General features: G+C 34.0%; 2 protein-coding genes across 7 annotated transcripts in view; both read left to right on the forward strand.

Moving 5' to 3' along the window:
- Positions 1–21,425, forward strand: part of LOC119081729 (cyclic nucleotide-gated cation channel alpha-3) — a 144,839-nt gene that overhangs the window by 89,788 nt on the left and 33,626 nt on the right. For 3 of the 5 annotated variants that reach the window (XM_037190892.1, XM_037190894.1, XM_037190893.1), the window contains 3 exons: positions 2,381–2,702; positions 4,920–5,018; positions 5,074–5,792. In XM_037190892.1, coding sequence (XP_037046787.1) covers positions 2,381–2,702; positions 4,920–5,018; positions 5,074–5,792 — 1,140 coding nt within the window. Of the gene's footprint in view, positions 1–56; positions 288–2,380; positions 2,703–4,919; positions 5,019–5,073; positions 5,793–21,425 lie in introns of all 5 variants that reach the window. The other 2 variants (XM_037190890.1, XM_037190891.1) reach the window with 1 other exon arrangement.
- On the forward strand, positions 20,220–21,265 carry LOC119081824 (leucine-rich repeat and transmembrane domain-containing protein 1-like). 2 transcript variants are annotated; one of them, XM_037191061.1, is made up of 3 exons: positions 20,220–20,369; positions 20,432–21,034; positions 21,211–21,265. In XM_037191061.1, the coding sequence occupies exons 1-2, from the start codon at positions 20,365–20,367 to the stop codon at positions 21,021–21,023; spliced, it is 597 nt and encodes a 198-aa protein (XP_037046956.1). In that variant the 5' UTR covers positions 20,220–20,364; the 3' UTR covers positions 21,024–21,034; positions 21,211–21,265. The 2 variants fall into 2 exon arrangements, with proteins under 2 accessions (XP_037046956.1, XP_037046957.1); XM_037191062.1 differs by lacking the exon at positions 21,211–21,265 and having other exon boundaries at positions 20,432–21,208.

The following is a 21,425-nucleotide window of genomic DNA, read 5'->3' on the forward strand; positions in this document are numbered from 1 at the left end:
AAAGATCTTTCGACAATTCATCCCAACACCCTACCATATAAATAAAATATTTGTAGGTGCTCCGTTAAACGAGAGTGTTGAAAATGATTTGCTACTGCCCACAACCGATTCGTACGGGCATCCTCGATTATCGATTTCTGGCAACGATACTAACCTCATATCACCACTTCTCTCACCACTGCCAAAACAACCTATGTCAGCTGATGCTATTTGCTCAGATTTTGCTGCATCATCTCAAAGAGAACGTTGTTCAGATCGTCATTCTATCAGTCGTCAAAGTCTGATGGGTAAGATTCATTTGTTAATTAAAACGTTTAAGGTTTCATAAAATTTTAAGTAGAAGAAAAAACTTAAATCTTTATTGCTATTCAGTAAGCTGTCCGTATTTTAACCAATTAAATTTCTAGAATCATTTAAACGAATGAAAGTTACCCTTCAGTGCATAATAATAAAAAAAGTTTTGTTATTATACTTTGTAAGTTCACAGTGGTTCTTTAGGGAAAACTCAACTCACATTAATGAAATTGTCATTTCACATTGTCATATAAGCAAAGCGTAGAGGATATAACAATGACAGTGTATTCGGTGTTAACATATACTTTCTACACCATTTAGACGATGGAAAATCTATGGAAATTCCATCGGATAAAGTATGCAGAAAGTTTTTACAACAATGCAACCGAAAATATTTGGTGTGCGACGATGCGTATTTCATGAAATTAGTGTAGTGAGTTGGTTAGTATGTTATTTATGCTCATAACGAACTGCATGCGAAATATTTATGAAATACGTCATCTGAAAATCAGAACATGAAGACTGTACTGCTGAGGTAGCCTCGGGTCAGTACTTATTAGTATAGTACTAGTACCTATTAGCGATTTTCTAATTGTTTGAACTTTGTTCAGTCTTTTTGGTGTTTTGGAACGAAATAGGACCTCCTATATCTCAAGAGGATTCATAGGTACTGTGCGTCACAAATGGCGAAACACTTCACTTCACTAAGATTAGCAACGTTGGAAGTGTTCCAGCAGTGTTCAAAGTTCGCCGACGGTAGCAAAAAAAAAATGGCCAAAAATTGGCCATTATAGACAACATCTAAAAAATCAGTTACTAGTGGTGGATGAAGCTTGTAACCCTTTGTCCATATCAACAATCCGAAACTTACACGGTTGCTTCCTTTCGAAGATATCACCCATTGAAAATCATGATTTGTCGACTACTTGGAGCTACAGCTGCCCAACCAGATGTTCCAATGTGAATTTTTTTTATATAACAAGTCCCGCTAATAATATAATAATATAATTAGTCCCGCTACCGATCCCGATATAAGTCAGAATTAACCGCTACTCTACCGGCCGTGGACGACACAGCTGCTGGTTCTCAGAAACGGCTCAGCCGTTCGGTCTGATTTTTTCCTGTGTGATGTTCTTGTCCATCACTGATTAATAATATGAAAAAAAAATTATTGGTAGTCGGCGTTCCCTATTTAATCTCGTTTCAAACCAACCGTATTAACAGCGTATTAATGTAAAATTCGAGCTCGAGCTTCGACAATCTTTTCAATAGCAATGATATAAAATCACTATTAATTGCGTCATTCACATAAACACGGCAGCGTAAAATAAACCGGGCAGTAGCGGTTTATTTTTGAAAAGTCAAATAAGGGACATATATAGTAGCGGTTCACATAATGAAGATGAACTTTATGTGTGAGCGAAATTTCGAGACAAAAGAGAACATAAGAAGAAAATTACATTTCCGTTTTTGTCTTCGATCCTGCGAGATTTTCCATGAGAAAAAGAACATTTGGACACCATTTTGTAATAACCAAGTTTCTACCATTTAAAAAATGTCTTTAAACATAGTTATTGCAAAATGCTGCTGAGTTTTTTTTTGAAGTGATTTTGGTGTTGAAGTTAAATATCTTTCCAGGCACATAATAATGAGTACATGGGAAAATGTTTCCCATCTCTTTAACCTGCCTATCCTCATCTCATAGACAAAGCCACTGTTTCGTTTAGCCTGTGTTGATTGTTTTTATACCCAATGAGTGTACACTGTCGGTGTATGTGTTGCCAAATAATATACAAGTACATCTAAAGGCTTTTCCAGTTCTAAAGACTTTTAAAAATCGTCATATTAAATATATTACTCATTGAATGAAAACGTTTCTATTCTGTAATTTTATAATTATAATTCATGTGAAAAATCTTTGAGCTCTCTTAGAACGCACTAATGGACTTCATGCCACTTAAGAAAATAACGAATAATTCAAGCGAACACTGTTTCAGCTTTGATTGAAATTATTACGCACCAAATACAAATACAATTTATCAATAATTTTTTCGATTTGACTAACAACAACCGTATATATTCACAGATATTGTCAGCTCTAAATTCAGTATGCCCCGACCGCATTTCGGCCAAAGCATATCACAACAAGGTTTCTTTTCATCCTCACGAGACAGTATATCACCTCCTTGTGCAACCAGAACTTCTCATTCACATGTATCTGCAACGGCATCGGAAATGGACCTATCCCGAAAAAATCGACGAAAATCACAAGGACGCTTAAAAAGTGGCGACCAGCCACTGTTAGGTACATGGAATCGACCTGGTGGCGGTCGCAATTCCAATGCGAACACATTAGCAACAAATACATCTACAAATCACCTTGGCAGTGGATGCAATGGAACAGATAGGTAAGATTTGTAGCATCTCATTTATAACAACAAAATTATTGGAAATAAATCACGAGAAAAAAATATCCAAAGCGATTCAACGCCTCTGATTATTATGAAAAACCCTTAGAAAAATTGTACACATCATTTCACTGCGGATCTCCATCATTTCTTCCAATATTTGACTCACAAAACTTATAAATATAAATGTGCAACCTTCGGTTCCCTTTTGGAGTCAATATTCTTGGCAATGTATATCTACTTTGGGTATAAGAAACTTTGTAGTATTATAAATCTCTGCTGCCGAAAATACATATTCACATCAGTATCAAAATATAGATAAAAAAGTAAAGGGTCGGCTGAACCTTTAATTTTCTTATCAAGAGAGAGAGAAAAAAAGCGAAATTTAAAAAGTTTCTTTTTCGTATGGATGACTAGGTGCGTCGAACCCTCTACTCCTGATACGAAGTGTTGATAATATTTCAAAATTGAGTGTTGTTTGCTCTCTATGATCGATATTTCATTTTTACTGTTGAAGTGTTTGTTTTAATGATATTTTATAGCTGAACTTTTGCGAATCGATTCAGGGAAGGTATGAAAGATAATAAATAAAAATGTGTGCAGTGTATTTGAAATGTTAACGTAGACATTAGAGAACCAGTTAAATTAGTCTACTGAATGTTGACAAATGCCTGTTTTTGTCTTGTGCGAAGTACTGGGGGCTTAAAGTTCATTTGAATCCCAGAAAGAAGGCCGAACTAATTCCGATAACTTTCATGTTGAAATAGTCCGAAGAACCAAATAATCGTAAATTGAAATAATAAAGTGTGGCGATTAAGTGCGATTATAGTGGTACAGCGTTCCAACATTGTGCTAGTCCTTCGACCTCGTTGCGGAATTTTAATCAACATAACTTAATGTAATGTAATGTCTGCAAACGTACAAGTTAATCTCAACTAAACGAAATGTAAATTTAAAGTATCTTCATCAGCGCTGAAAATCTTACTAAACTTTCAATTTGTAATTCAGTTCACATTTCAAATAATGTCATGTCATCCAACTCATTACCAGGTTGGCAACCTCACACTTAACATCCAGCAGTGCGCAATAATTCTATTCAAAACCACATGATTTGTGTGCATCGTCTGCAAAGCTCTCAAAATCCATTTTGAAGACAATTTCTCTCCATCAACCGCACATATCAACCATAAAGAAATGGCATAAATATATAAGTGAATGTGGTCTTTCGCTTCGCCTTCTTTTTTACCATATATATTGTCGCATATAAAAACATTAACTTCATTTTGTGCTATCTACCGAAAAATCTTGTGCTCCCAATGTAAAACCCTACTCAAAATATTACTAGCGTTTTTCTTCTCTTTTGTGTATAACAAATTCACTGAATTATTGTTCTTTATAACCCTCATCTTGTGCCTTTCTACTTTTGACTGTGTGTAATATATGGTGTGATTCGTAAGCGTACAACAGAAGTCAACATTTATATATATGTATATGACGGCGAATAACAATTTGTGTGCTTAGTTTATCTACTATCAAATCCTTTCGGTATGTCGTGTATATTTCCATTCATACATAGGACCTAATACATCGGTGCTGAATGATGATGTTAAATATATATTCGTTTACGTATTTATGCTCTATGCTTAGGAAATGCCAAAAGTGGCATTTTCCTCATATGGCAGGAAAATGGGTGACGGCTGAGTGAAAATGAATTGAACTAAATATGTGAGTTGTTTTAAGCAATAAGCAGACGTGCATTATTCCATATTATAATACTACATTTTAACATCACCCATACTCCACTCAAACAAATGACATTAATAATCGTCGTGCTCGGAAAAACAAGCAACAAACTTTTGTAGATGCACCATATTAGTCATAACAATTGAATTCGATAAATTTTTAGCATAACACCTCTACACTTCACCTTGAATGATCGGGGAAGATGGAAGATGTGGTCCAATTTTTTGCTCTTCTTCTAGAACCTAATGCACCTAACTTATTTCCAATTTCTTTTAATTCTAATCAATTGCTAATATTTACCAGATAATCCGGCATTTCCGGAAGCGTAAGGTGATCACCCTGTTCATTCCTCTATTACTTCGCTAAGTTAACCGTATTCTGTGGGAGAGATTCAGCAGTTCTCCCATTCTTATTTTCCGCGATTCTAAGAGGATTAAGACTTTGATATAAATAAAAACAATATTTTTCACGCAGATTTGGTCGTCGGTCTGGCTGCTCATCATCATCACGACTGCGTGCCCATACCAAATGGACCTTTGTATTTGATCCTGCCGGTCGCCTGTGCTACTACTGGTATTTTAACAATTTTTAAAACTAAAAATTTGGATTAATTTTGGTTTCTAATCAGGTCAATGGTGGTGTCACTGGCATTTCTGTACAACTTTTGGGTCATCATCTATCGTTTCTCGTTTCAAGAAATCAACTCACATTCGATAATTGTGTGGTTTTGTCTCGATTATTTTGCCGACTTTTTATACTTAATCGATATACTGTTTCATTTTCGAACGGGCTATCTCGAAGACGGTGTCTTACAAACAGACTCAACAAAGCTACGACAGCATTATATGAATTCGACAACGTTCTACATCGATTGCCTTTGTTTGCTGCCATTAGATTTTTTATATTTATCGATCGGTTTTAATTCGATATTGCGATCGTTTCGTTTAGTGAAAATTTATCGATTTTGGGCGTTCATGGATCGCACCGAACGCCATACAAATTACCCAAATGTGTTTCGATCAACGGCTTTGATACATTATCTGCTAGTTATATTTCATTGGAATGGCTGTTTGTATCATTTAATTTATAAGAATAATGGATTCGGTTCAAAGACATGGGTGTATCATGACGCCGAATCTGATGATGTTGTGAAACAGTATTTGCAAAGTTTTTATTGGTGTACATTAGCACTAACAACAATCGGTGACTTGCCGCGACCAAGATCGAAATCAGAATATGTGTTTGTTATTGCTCAGTTGTTATTCGGTTTGATGTTGTTTGCAACAGTTTTGGGGCATGTGGCGAATATTGTTACATCTGTAAGCGCCGCGCGGAAAGAATTTCAAGGTGAGTTCAATTTTAAAAACAATTTTATTAAAGAAATTTTTCAGTGATAGCTTTGCACTAACTTCAAATTAAATTTTCATTTAACCCAAGAAATCCATAACTGATGCTAATAGCAAAAGAAGTGAAGAAAAATAGGAAGTAAAATTTGCAGAATTTCGAACAAATTACTCTTAAGTGTAAAATGATACTTCATATCGCTTCGTACCGCTTAGCACACAACGTGACCTGAAACAGTCCGATACAATTTAATTTTCACCGTAAGAGCCATAGCGTTACGTTATAGAATTAATCACCAACATTATTGTAGCATTTTCAAATTTATAATAACTCGCTCCACCCATCACGCCCCATCATTGGATAGCTAGGGGTGGCAATAAAATTTGTGAAATATACAAGCTAATTGACGAAGACACACAAAATGTATTAAACATACCAAAGACAACGTACCTACCCTAGCTACGGCTCTGCCACCTTACATACCTTAAATTAAAATCTAAATGAGAATTTATTTGCATATCGCAAAGTGAAGCATTACTGTAAACATTGATTACCGCTACACTGGGGCACCAATTACCCTGCGATAAAAAAAAACCCAATGCCCATCAATTGTGCGAGTTCTTAAACTCTAATCAGTGTTGTGCTGTGTTCATATTTTGAAACGCAAAGCTCAACTCTCTTTTTATATGGTTAATTGATGAAGGTCATTAACTTACTCAAACTGAACATTTGATGTTGAGCTGATTACAGTGTTCCTACATAAAGAAGATTTTTGCTGCTTCGTTTTTTTTTTGTTAGACGATTTTGTAAATAAGCACGTACTGATGAGCGAACATACACACAAGAATGAAGTTTGAGGGCCAACCTGCTGCCCTGCTAATGGCTTCTCATTAGAATCTATCCATCTACTTTTCCCAGCATTATTGTTATTATGTGTACTTTATGGGAATAATGTAACCATTAGAAAAATATCCGCGCCTAAATGAGATAGATTACTTCGGTCTTCACAATATACATTTAGTTTAACCTTAGTGAAACAAGCAGGGTTATTAATTTTTTTATTGGATTCTCTTGAATGAGCTGTGGTTTTGAGAAATGTAATTTATGAGCTTTGCTTATGGATCTTTCGATTAAGCTTAAATTGGAGAAATTGATGGGTTTCCATTCTTTAATACGTATATACTAGTAAGGTTGCAAAACGATCCGATGTTCTTACATAAATGAGCTCGTAATTTCCGTTAGCATATAAGCTCTGCATTATAGTTCCCTTGTTTTTCATAACTTAAAATTTAATGTAAACAGTAATGTTGAGTAAGTGATTTAAAACATAAAGAAGAAAGAGCTGGTGAACAGCAATCGTATCGGTAAATTACTAGTAAATCTGCAGCATCATTTGCTTAAAGTTCAGTGTTTTACGGTAAATCTTTCACTTCTTTAGTTTTTAGCCCCGTACGAAGTACGAAGGGGCTTATAGGATTACGATGCCGTGTGCAATTGATGGAATTCGAAGCAGACGGTAAGGGCAAAGTGTTTGCCTATGTATGCCTACGTCGATATCTTGAGTAAATCAAATCCGATTTCAAAAATTTTTTTTTCCCTGAAAGATAGTCAAAATAGTGAGGCTAAGTTCGAAGATGGGCATATTCGGGTCGGCCCTTCGTGAGTTAGGGCCACCTAAGTGATTTAAGGTCTTTTGGTGATATTTATGGCAAAATAAACGATGGAAATGTAAATGACACGGCAAATGATAGATATTGTCAATACCAATCCAGGAAAAAAAGTTTTTTAAAATCGGGTGAGTGGACCGTGAGTTAGGGCCTTAGAAGTGAAAAGCTACTAGGGCCCTATGTGTATTTTACATAGAACTCAAGTAAATTTAATCCGTTTTTCGTAATTTTTGTTTCATTTGGAAGGTAATCGAACGCCGAATAGAAAGTTGTTGAAAAAAAAAAATTGGGTCCTTGGACTAAGGCCACTACTAGGGCCCTATGTGTATTTTACATTGAACTCGAGTAAATTTCATTCGTTTTTCGTAATTTTTGTGTCATTTGGAAGGTAATCAAAGGCCGAATAGAATGTTGTTGAAAAAAAAATTAAATTTGGGTCCTCGGACTAAGGCTGCTACTAGGGCCCTATGCGTATTTTACATACAACTCGAGTAAATTTCATCCGTTTTTCGTAATTTTTGTTTCATTTGAGAGATAATCGAACACCGAATAGAATGTTGTTGAAAAAAAATTAAATTTGGGTCCTCGGACTAAGGCCGCTACTAGGGCCCTATGCGTATTTTACATACAACTCGCGTAAATTTCATCCGTTTTTCGTAATTTTTGTTTCATTTGAAAGATAATCGAACACCGAATAGAATGTTGTTGAAAAAAAAAATTGGGTCCTTGGACTAAGGCCGCTACTAGGGCCCTATGTGTATTTTACATATAACTCGAGCAAATTTCATCCGTTTTTCGTATTTTTTGTTTCATTTGGAAGGTAATCAAAGGCCGAATAGAATGTTGTTGAAAAAAAATTAAATTTGGGTCCTCGGACTAAGGCCGCTACTAGGGCCCTATGCGTATTTTACATACAACTCGCGTAAATTTCATCCGTTTTTCGTAATTTTTGTTTCATTTGAAAGATAATCGAACACCGAATAGAATGTTGTTGAAAAAAAAAATTGGGTCCTTGGACTAAGGCCGTTACTAGGGCCCTATGCGTATTTTACATACAACTCGAGTAAATTTCATCCGTTTTTCGTAATTTTTGTTTCATTTGAGAGATAATCGAACACCGAATAGAATGTTGTTGAAAAAAAATTAAATTTGGGTCCTCGGACTAAGGCCGCTACTAGGGCCCTATGCGTATTTTACATACAACTCGCGTAAATTTCATCCGTTTTTCGTAATTTTTGTTTCATTTGAAAGATAATCGAACACCGAATAGAATGTTGTTGAAAAAAAAAATTGGGTCCTTGGACTAAGGCCGTTACTAGGGCCCTATGTGTATTTTACATATAACTCGAGCAAATTTCATCCGTTTTTCGTAATTTTTGTTTCATTTGGAAGGTAATCAAAGGCCGAATAGAATGTTGTTGAAAAAAAATTAAATTTGGGTCCTCGGACTAAGGCCGCTACTAGGGCCCTATGTGTATTTTACATATAACTCGAGCAAATTTCATCCGTTTTTCGTATTTTTTGTTTCATTTGGAAGGTAATCAAAGGCCGAATAGAATGTAGTTGAAAAAAAAAATTGGATCCTCGGACTGAGGCCGATACTAGGCCCTATGTGTATTTATACTCAATAAATTAAAATTTTAGGGCTATTTGAAATTTTTGTTTTATTTGAAAGGAACGTCGTACGGGGCTTGGTAATTGCGCTATGCGCAATTTCTAAGATGTACACATTACATAATAATTTTACTTTAACTACTTTAACCGGCGCATAGGCTTACGGTCAAAGTAGGGTGACAGACGCACTAGGGTCACGTACGCAATAGATATACGGGTTTGTACGGGGCTCAGTCGCAGCAAACGCTCCGACTGTTCTGATGGCTCGTTTTTTTCAAGATTTCATATATTTTAGTACAGAGTCTGTCACCGACATAAAACTTTTATGATAAAAGTATACAAATTATTACCTGTGACAGACAATCTAGCTAAGTAATGTGATTTCTCATACAAAATGTGCATTACCTGCCACAGGTAATGTGGTTTTTGTATGAGAAATTACATTACCTGGAGCTAGATGTGTCAACTTTTTTGTCAGTGGCAATCATAATCGTAATCTACTACAAGTACAGTAGCTAATAGTATCCATCTTTTCGATAATATAACAATTGATGTTAGTTTTATTTTTTGTTTCGCTATAGGAGCCCACACCAAAAGTCCTAGACTCCAAATTTGACAGAAGCCAAAAAAAGCGTCATTTTTTCCTCACTTTCTTGAAGAAGAATTTTTGTGCAGGTGGGAAATTCCACCAAGGGTCGCCTAAAAATGCATTGGGCGCCAAATTATACAAAAACAAAATCATGCGCGTAAAAGATGACTTTATTGCTGTTGTTGTATATTGCGACAGTTATGGGGGTCATGGGGTCAGGGATTACAAAAAAATATTTTGTACAAGAGTAGAGCTTATACTACGGATACATTCCAGTCGACGAAACTGTACCTTCGCGATAAGGAAATGTATATCAGAATGCTTTCAGTGGATATGAAAGTAGTTGGTGTAAGGTATCAAAATACCTTTTTAGAAAAGCAAACCCGTTTTTGGTGCTTTCAATTAGAAAATCCATACGTTTTTAGATTGTTAATTGAAAGTCGCCTTCAAAAATTTTTCGACTTAAAGAGGTAAAAGCGAATAATGACAAACATTTCAGTGGGTCAGGTCCTTTGATGGACTGATTTTCAATCGATTTTTGCTAATGTTACAAAATTATCATAAAATGGTCTTGCTCAAAGCAGTTCTTTGTCTTGCTTTATCATAAATTGTTCATTCCTTTTACTTTATTCAAAACAATTTTTCAGAGCAAACAAAGCAAACTCTGTCTTGCCCTGGTGTCACTAAAAGGCGCTTAAAAAGATGTCATATTCGCCCTGGCCGCAACGTTCACATTCATTGAAATTTTCTATATTCTAAGACCTTTCTAGCAAGTAAGTTTCTTGAAAATTTGTCCCATCTGCTCAGGAAAGTTTCATTTTTTTTCTTTCATACAGACAGATATTCTGTTAAGAATATGAATGTCTTTAAGGTCGCGCGGTCCATACAGTGCATCGCCCAACTTAGCCCCAGAAATTTCATTCCCTCTCGATTAAAAAAGGAAATCCATTGAAAATGCCTCAAGTTGTCATGCTCTGAAGCAACGACACCAAATTTTTTTTGAGAATATTTCTTGCATCAACAATCTTTTATAGCCCATCCTCGAAATAATTGGAATTGGAATGAAATTTAATCTGTCGATAAAAAGATTTTTGGAAATGAGAATTACTTGCATTGAAATATCTTGTTATGAATTCAGAAAATGTGACAAACATATTTAAGATCTACATTCATTTTCAATCATAGGGAACATTTTGTGTGACAAACATTTTCGAGTGAGACCCTGACCTTCAGACAAAGGAATAAACTTATATACGTTGGAAGCGCCGCAGGCAAAACTTTGATTGATTTTTGTTTATTTTGGATTGCTTTATTGAAAATTCCCACCTGCGATGTTCCCTACTTTAGTCCCTGATTTCTTGCGTTATTTAACGCGTGAAATTTTTTACCATTGCCGTATTTCACATATTTTTTCCGTGTAATTTTTTTTAGATTTAAAGTTTTTACTTTGTCATTCGAAACAAATGGAAGCTGTAGGACGTAAAACACATAAAAAGTTTAATCGCAATGATTGTATGAACATTCTTCTTTAGAAAAATTTATTGCGGGGGCGCACAATTTTTGTTTAGCCACGTTAAAATTTCTATTTAAATTTATTTTTAACTCATGAAAATAAATTTGGAGATAACGTTACAGTGAACGTCAGTGCAATTTAGGCATGAATTTGCTTGAGCACTTTTTCAGCTGGTCCACTCATACAAACAAAACTGCTTTAGACTTGTTTAATAAACAATGTTTATAACGGTGAAATATTTACACTCACGTGAGTTGTAGTGGTAAAACCGTATTTTGTTTGTATGAGGGGACTAGCTGAAATTGAAGCATTTGAAAAATTTATTATTCACTAAATAAATATTTGCGACAAAAAAGACTGCTCACAATAGTGGCGCAGCCAGTAAAAAGTCGATCTTTTCATATAAAAAAAATTGAAGCATATTTATATCTAAATTTCACTAACGTCCACTGTTTTTTGATGACTAAAAATATTTTCTGTGAAAAAATTATTTTCGACGCGTGTAAAATTTCGTTCAAAGAAAAGTTTATTGTTAACGAGAAACATTTTACATTCTTGGAAGCAAATTGACTGCAGGCAGTACATTCAACTTCGCAATTTATCCAGAATCCTAATGTGTGACAAGTACTTTTTGTCCCGAGTAAACGTAACGCATTGTATGTGTATATGTTGAACGAACCAAGGCCAGGGGTACTACACTATTCCACGTTTGTAGAGAAATACTAGGAAATCCGTAATAAATTTTGTAATTGTTGGAGAATCAACAATTCTAAGAATTCTGTTAGAAATACAATTATAATACGTAACCTTAGCATGTACGTTTTGATATTGATAATTGTTCCAATCACTGTAGTGTTCTAAAATTGAGAATTTGTGATAGAAACATATGCTATTAAGATTCTAATATAGCTCGATTATCAAGATTCAAACGCCTACATTCCCTATTCATATCCATAATTGATTAAGAATCGTGGCTAAGTGTCCGACCTCTGTACATAATATGGTAAATTCATTTCGCTCGTCGATATTTTCGAAATGAAAATAAAAGAAAAATTCCTCCATATATATCATGATCCAAATCTGCAAGATATTTATAATTCATATCTCGTACGAGAAAAGAAAAGATTAAAAGTTCCGATTATTAAAATCTACTGAACCTCCCATAAAAAATCAAATAAGAAACAACTATATTTTCTGAAAAAGCATCTAAAATGGGAATATAAGACGAGAGAAAACATAAAAAAGGTTTTTCCTTTGCCCGTTGTTGTATAAATATACTTAAATAAGTATATAAGAAATGTATCTGCAAACAATAAAATCCAAAGATAATACAAATAAGGGTCCTTTTTCAGCGGAGTACATTCTGGATTCTGGCTAAGATCTATAGGATATACATTTGTACATATATCCGGAAAAAAAAACACAGCGTATACGCATACGTTCCTTATCATTGATATCTTATTTTTTTCTTCTCTCTCGACCCCTCCGGTTTCGCTTCGGTTACATTTTTTTTTATTTTTATCTTAATTCGAAAATACATATACCCGAGCAAAAGATACTTAATGGCTGAATGGCACAACATTTTTTCCACATTATGTTCAACACGAAACAGGAATAGTATATTATATTATACCTCCACTTTTATTCTTCTTCTCGAAAAAGTGTCATAGCACATAAAAATGTCGTAATATTCATCTTGCCCACATACCGTATCATAAGGCATACTTACATCATATCATATATGTATATATTTCATGTCGCACACATCACACTTCACATCATAACACAAAAAAACATTGAAACAATTTTTATTTTCCATCGTTAAATTAGAAGCAAAATTAAATTGGTTTTAAATAAACTGTGCTCCAGGGATGATTAAATTCACTGTGTTTTATTATTGGTTTTACAATAATGCGTGTGTCTTATACGGTAAGACTTTAATGCGGTAACATCTTTTTTTCTGTATATTTTCTTATATCAGGGTAGAGAATAATTGATCAGTCTCGGAGAATTGGGTCGTTACATTTATACCTTGCTTCCGTTTATTGCCATGCCATTATGATAAATGAAATAACTTAGCCATTAAATATTCAAATTGCTACCCAATAAGAAATGTACATATTTGATACGTAAAACTTTATCCTTAAATTGAGATGACGCTGTTATCATCACGCTTTAAATGGTTTTTAAAACATTTTCAATTTGTTCGACGGTATTAATATGTATACTTTGCCCGTACATAAGGCTTATCATGTTTTTCATTTATGTTTATATTGTAAATCATTACTGCCGCATTAAATGAATAATTTATAAATGAAATAATAGGCTTGAATATTGATAAAAGCTGCTGATTATTGAACTGTGTAGTAAGCATAAATGAACTGTTTGCAAACCTGTTGATTGTAACATCTAACGAATGAAAAATGCAAAGAATCGTGAGCTCTACGGTTGTGCTGATGTTGGCTCGCTCTGTTAACAGTCATCATCAATCTCTTTAATAGAATTATTACCCTTAGAGGTTGACGACTGTAATATTACGAGCTTACTCCTTACTTCACTTACTTATAGCTTAAGTACTAATAATATACCTTTCAAGCATAGACAAATTGTAATCGAATAATGACTTCTTGAATTTACATCGAATGACGTAAGTGCTGAACATTAATTTTACTGGTATCTCGAGACTGAAACTGTAATTCATTCATCCGATTAATGTTTATTTTTATAACCTTTGCTAGTACGTGAGTTTTCGCTATTTTATGGCTTTGAAAAAGCTAATGGGTAGAGTTTGACTTATGAAAGAAACTGTTGTGTGGTACGTTTCCGTAATCATTTTATGTGACCACTTTTTCATCGTTCCTACAAGCGTTCTGATTAATTTTGAAAACAAATTTTCGATGATTTAACTTTGCCGGAATGCTTTGCGAAAGCAAATGAAAAACAGTTATACTGAAAATGAACGGGTACCAATTCTTGATTGCTCTAAATGGATGTAGTTGAAACTCTTTCTATGGAAATGTCATTACAAATTTCCGTAAAACCATAGCATTGATATTGTTAATATTTATGTATCGATTTGTTGATTAATCAACGGCTAATTTCATTCAATATAGGGAAAACATTACTTTTCCATAAACGTTGACAATATTTCTGCACGGAAAATTAAGCCACCGTACTACTGCCATCATTGTATATAGATACGAGAAACTGCAGTCAAAAGCAATTGAGAAATCAATGAAGATATTTTGTGCAGAATAACAATACAGCAATATTTACGTCCTTTATAACATCGAATCGGAAGTTATAACACTTTACAGTTCAATTATGCCTACATGACGTCTTACTTTGTATCCTCTTCGTAATGAACGTGTACTTAAACGGAATACCTAATATCTATTTATATACACTCGGTTATAGGATAACATTGTACATGGCTTTCTGTGAGGTTTCGATTTTATTTCTTTAGCGTTTGGAATAAAACGTTTTCTCCCTTGTTGGTCTTACGTTTTTTTTATATAATATTAGTAAATTCAACTGAAGATTGGAACTGCAAAAAGAAAGATGAGTGCAGTTTAAGAATCATCTTCAATTTATAAGGGATAAACTACTGGAAAGGATATTAATGTTGCGAAAACGAATATAATACTCAAAGTTGGTAAAATATTTTATGAAAATCTTTATATCCCCTTTTATAATAGATAACAAACACACTCTTCAAACTTATAACATTTTTTAACGATGGTTGAAGGCGTACTCAGCTCATGCTTCAACACTAGTGTCATGTAAAATATCATACTTACAACTTCTTTCATGCACTTTAGGGTATGAAAAAAATTCATCTCAACGATTGTTTGTTCTCGTTAATGAGATATTTTTGGATGAGTTGTGTGTATATTTCGGTAATAAATGTTTTGTTGCTGAGACACATAGTCAACACATAGCAGCATTTGCTTTTTTGTTGGGTGGTAATAATATCGTGTTTTGTTCGAAATGAGCATTATATAGTCTGGTGTATTTGTAATAATTAATCAAAATTGAGTGATTTAACCTTTCTACAAGATCTGCCGCTGAGTGGACAACAATCAAAATATTTGTGATGTTAAGTTTGGTTTGCCGAATACTTTCAAACACAATGATTAAAGAGACTCAAAATGTCCCAACGCTGACATGCGAACAAAGTTTTAGAGAATTCTTTACGGTAGATATTTCAATTTGTAAACTTCCACTCTTCAGTTTTTATATGAAATGAACTAAATCATGCTGAACATTTGAAGAAAATTTCATAAGAAAATGCATGTACGTTTCCCCTAAATCATGGAAGAAAATCCGGTCGTTTTTTCAACGGGAAACTATAACGATAAAATCGAGTATATGGCATGAAAAAACCCACTCTGATCAGTAGCGCTTTTTGTGGCATTCATTCTCTTATTTTATTATCTTTCTCGATATACAAACACTTGGGTTATTCAATCCATATTCTCATAACTTCAGTGTATATGTCTAGTGTAAGTGTATATATTTATGTCCTTCCATTTATTATGGATATGTCCTTCCTCAATGTATCTCCAATATTCCTTTCTGTGAATATTTTATCCGAAATTGAACTCAACGAACCCATTAAAATGGTAATGGGCTTTCAGTTTTTCACAATCGATGCCAATTCATTTCAGCTGAATATTTTTGCCGTATAATGCAGTTCGTCGTGCCTTCTGTTACATTACACACACATACACACTACGAACAAATTAGCGTAAAAGTTACATTTTTATAAATTCATCATGCACTTTTTCTGTACAACAATCTTGCTGCCAGAAAAGTTCCGAAAATAAAATACACTTTTCGACTCAATTCTGTTCAAAGTTAAATTAGATTTAAAACTGCAGCTGCAGCGTGTTACAGGAATTAATTAGTTTTTAATAGAGTTTTTCAAACAATTTCGTGGTTTTGACTGGATTTTTCCGTTCTGGCAGTGAGCAAATTTTAAAAACATTAAAAGCTCCGTAAAAGTATCATTGAGATGCGACCCACTGTAGAGCATTAGCTGACTATTACTTCTTGTTATACAATGCCAGACTTTTGATATAGTCAACAATTGTAATTGTTGACAAAAGCCAATGGGAAGCAAAGATTGAAAAAAATCGTCACCATCAATTCAATTAGCTTTTCTTGTTGCATTATAATATAATATACTATTTGCTGATCCTTCATACAAGCACATGTTTATAATCATTGTGGTTATATGGGAGTTTCATTTTACGTTTGCCAAAACTAATGTTGAAGACAAAAAGCAAATTTTACCTATAGACGCTGTAAGTATTTATAAACTTGTCGGCGATCGGTATGGTGACATTACAGAACAAGATAAAAGGACACTAAATGAATCATTAATTAATTACTATCTTGTTATGCAATAACTTTTTACCCAACAAAATCATTAAATCTGTTACTACATTTGAGCAAAGTATATCATAATGTTTGTTACACAATCTATCACATCAAATACATCATATTATGAGCGTAAGAGTACCGATTGTCATCTCTTCGGTTTAAACATACCAGCCAGAGCTCATCATTTATTTTTATAGTCAATGTCGATAGCAGATGACTAGCTCTTTCTATCAGATTAAGCATGCTAGGCTATGATACATTATTTACCAAAAATAGCACGCATACGAACTTTTCTACATATTTCTTTCCATGTCAGCGGTTATAATATTTTGTTTTTGCAAGTACACTCATTCTAGAGAAAACAGCAATTTCCGATAACGGTAGCTTGTTCATATTACAAAGCGAATGCGTACACAACTTTCAACTTTGTTACAAAAAAAAGAATCTAAAATTAAAATGTTTTATTTGTATACCTTCTGGCGTTGATTCTATAAATATTTTAGGAACAGATTTTGTACGCTTTGTATGTTAAAAATCGTTAATCAAAAAAAAATCAACAATGTTCAGCATTTCTCATGGGAAATTAAAACTTTAAAACTGGAGTATACCTATGTAAATGTATTAACGTTATTAACATAAACATGTATATACGTAACTGACGAACATAGGTTTGCTAGCTCATGTAACATGAAAAATTGAAACATGTATTGATACTGAAACAAAAAACTTTTTACTCTCAAAACCGACTTTGTGTAGTCTGGCAAATAAATATTTTGTACATAAAGTTACCCTTTTTGAGCATAAAATTTTATAAAAGCGATATAAAACTGATATTTATACGGAACAATTCATTCCATAAACTACAAGTTGCATTTGCTAGCATTGAACCCTATGTATTACGAGCCAATTTTTCAATGTTTTAATGTTTAAAGGTTTTTCTTGCGGTTCGGCTATTAATAAATTCAGTGTATCCATGAAATATGGTTTTAATGTTTACCCTCGATATGGCAGAAATTTTAGATAAGATTTATTTTCCGGTTATTAGCACATGATGGTCACTTCAGAAGTGTTTTAAATAAAAAATTAAAGCTCCACACAAAGCGCTCTCTCAGCTTCGGTGCTTGACACCATCTTTTTTTTACTGTGAAATTTCACATCATATTTCAGTAAAGGAATATTTTTGAAGTCATATTTTTATGGCGACAAATATAGTTTTAAGTTTCTTTTTTTAAGCTTTTTTTCATCATGGTGCTAGTTATTTATAAAACGTAGCATTCGAGCCCATCACTATAGAACAGTGTGGGCCGATATTTTCTTAATACTCCGACTAGGAAAAATTTAATATGGATCTTAAAATTGAAAATACTTAAATTCATGTAGAAAATTATTTGATTTTTGAAAATTGTCTGAGAAATGTTTGTGCAAATAGTGTTTCTACAGTCTAAAATTAAAATAAAATGATCATTTGAGAAAATCTAACTTTTGAACACGTGTAAAAAACACCGATTATTTATTTTTTGATCATAAAGTCATAAGCCTAAGAGGGATTGTTTTGAAAATCCACCTACCAAAATCGGACCCATTTCGTCTGGCTCGAGACTGTGTGAGGCCAGTTTCAAGGTCTACTGGCAAAGACCTTTCAAACCATGTACATATCAATCCCAGACGAAATGGGTCCGATTTTGATAGGTGGATTTTCAAAAGAATCTCTCTAACTTCTCTGCAGCTAAGGTTCGGAACAGGTCAGGTTTACCTGAACCTGACATGAAAATACCTGAACATGTTTCGATCTGAACCTGATTCAATCAAATTTGACCTGACCTGATTTTACCTGAAACCTGATTCAGGTCAGGTTTCTTCAAAAATGACAGGTCAGGTCAGTCATTATTTTGACCGAACCTTAGTTCGCAGCACTCCACTCTTTACATTCAAAAGTTTGATGGCATGCATGGATATAAGGATCAGGCAGGCCTTCGAAACCATTTTAAATCTAACTTTCACGTAACAAACATGGCTTCTATACTACCAGTAAATTTTGGTGGAATGTGGATCCGGCCGTGTGAGATTCTTGAAACTCAATCCCTCTTGCTCTCTTCTCAAATCTTACGACATCAATGTCGCGTACGATGCATTTTCGACGTGGAAATCAAAATAAACCTCACAAATATCACCAAAAAATCCATTTTTTCAATCAAATTGGGACCTGCATATCACACGCGACAATTTCTAAGTAGAATTAGCCCAAAGTGACCATAAATCAAGCTTGGATAGTTTGAATTTGCGAATCGTCTTGAATTAAGCCATTGAAAAGCGAAATTGACCGAATCACAATGAAATTGGGCAGGCATTTATCAAAAGCGAAGATGGGATTTTCCGGCCTACGGTCGTTTCAATGATTCCTTTCACATTAAACATTTTCAAATCTGGTAGAGAAGAAATGCGTTAATTTACCACGATGATATCAAGATGAATTTTCAAGATGATTTGTGGTGCCCAATCAAAACTTTTAACATTGACCGTGTTGGTTAAATTTCAATTTTTTCAGCCAATAAAGTCATTAGATACAAAAAAAAACAATTTCTAAGTTATCCGCAATAGACATTGGTACATTGGTACTTTTTCGTCAGGCAGGCACGCTCTTGGACAAAACGACAATGCGAATTGCTATCTTTTTTTGAATAGAAAATTCGAAATTCAGAGAGGAACTGCAGCAATAGTGATTGGGACGATTCTTACCGAGGGATCGATAAATAAAAAATTTTACCTGTAATTTAATTGTCTTTAAATTCAATTATTTGAAATATAATTGTTATAATTGGGAGAGGTTGAAATAGGTGAGCGACCGAAAGCTCACAAATTTAGCTGCCGTGATGATCACAATTTTTATATGATGTACGCCAGCCAGTTTCGATCCCTTATCCATCTCACACCCTAATAATTCTGTTATATTTTTCTGAAAATTACTGTTTCAACTCTTCTCATGCATGCATGTTCCACGTATTCACCGAATGTTTTCTATCCTAAGTTCATTGTCACCATGTCACCTCTGAAATTCACCATTTGTTAACATTATCGTTAACTTCTAACAATTTAATTCTGTAAGATAAACTCGTTTTCTCCTTTGAAATAAACAAATTTGGTGTTGCATAATATGATAATTTGTATGTCTAAGTCAACAAGGCGAAACCACCAAAATAAAAAATATTTGGTTATAGCGCTTATCACCTCAAAATAATTTTTAAAATTTGGAGGAAAAATACTGCTGAATATGAAATGAAATTTGACCGCCTGGAAATGAGATTTGATAATCTTCAAGAGACAGTATTTCTTGTTATAGAATCCCATTCATAAGTCTTTGCAATTAGTTTAAACACCAGCAGAACAACCATTTTTAATCAAAGGGTAATCAGCTTCTGAAAATCCTCTAATAATCTTTACTTGAGAATTAAAATCTTTGTTCGTAGCTGCAAACCAAATCTGAAAATCAAATTTTTCAGATGCACTTATAAAAACTCCCTCACGATGTTTTATGATCAACATTGTTTTTCTGTGGTCGATCAAAACATTACAATAAATAATTTTTTGTATTCGTATGGTGATTAAAATTTGTGTGCAAAAAATGTAAAAAATTCTCTGATTCGAAAGACAAACATTTTTTTTTTCAAAGTGGAAAAACTTGTTCTTTGGACTAAAGACTTTAGAAGGTGTAAGTCTTTCCTATAAATACGATCCACTCGTGCTACAATATTATTAGTCGAATAATTCAGCGGTTCATTATTGTCAAAGAAATAAGGAAGTGTTAAAATGAGGTGCATATGGTGAAATATTTTTGATTTTGAAGGTGAAAGAGAATTAATTTTGTTTTTTGCAGGACATTTTGTGTACTATTTGTGACAATTTTGTCGCTTTGCATTGGAATTCAGGGCATCAATGTGGAAGGCGAAATTGTTCAAGGAGAAAATGTGAAATTTGTTGCAAAACACTGGGACATTACAACCGAAGATGTGACGATCACTAGTATTAATGGAAAGGAGGCATCGTTTTATGGCGACAAAAAAGTCACCTATCTAGACATTCTCGACCAAACCGTTCATTATTTGCCAAAAGGAATCGAAAACTTTTTCCCGCTTCTCGAAAAACTGTCGATCGTTGGTTCGGAACTCAACTCAGTGAAATCCGACAACTTGAAGCCTTTTGTCCATCTGCAAACGGTTAACTTGAAAAACAACAAAATCACCACCCTTGACAGTAATGTGTTTGAGTTCAACCCTGAAATCACTACACTTTGGATGAGCCGAAACAACTTGAAACATATTGGAGCTGACATCTTGACACCGTTGAAGAAATTGACGTACGCCGATTTTTCGGCAAACGAATGTGTTGACAAATTGATTGACGAGGAAGGTTCAGAGACAGTTGATTTCTCCACCTTGGTCAACGAATTTAAAACCAAGTGTGCATAATGAAATAATAAATCTTTTATAACTAGAACTGTAAAGTGCGATCTCGGTTCGATATGGCGTAAATCGTTCGACACAAAGTCGAGAACTTAGTTTACGACATCGAGAACGAATATTCCACTTCACATTTCTAGTTATATAAATAAGTTCGCTTGCTCTACCGTAAAGTGGACTTTACAGTAGAGAGAGATATAAAGACCTTTACTCAAAAATACAATACAATAAATTTAACTCATCAACTAAAAGTATATTTTTTCGAGTTCTCTTATGGTTGGGACTTTTGTTATCCTATATTTGCAGAGAAATGATAAGCGCATCCCATCATGGCTGGGATAGAACACGCCTGACGGCTTTTTCGTGAAATATTTGAAGACGATGGACAAATCTGTCAAAATAAAAAAATTT

Source organism: Bradysia coprophila, unplaced genomic scaffold (genome assembly GCF_014529535.1).
Source record: "Bradysia coprophila strain Holo2 unplaced genomic scaffold, BU_Bcop_v1 contig_358, whole genome shotgun sequence".
NCBI classification, from domain to species: domain Eukaryota; kingdom Metazoa; phylum Arthropoda; class Insecta; order Diptera; family Sciaridae; genus Bradysia; species Bradysia coprophila.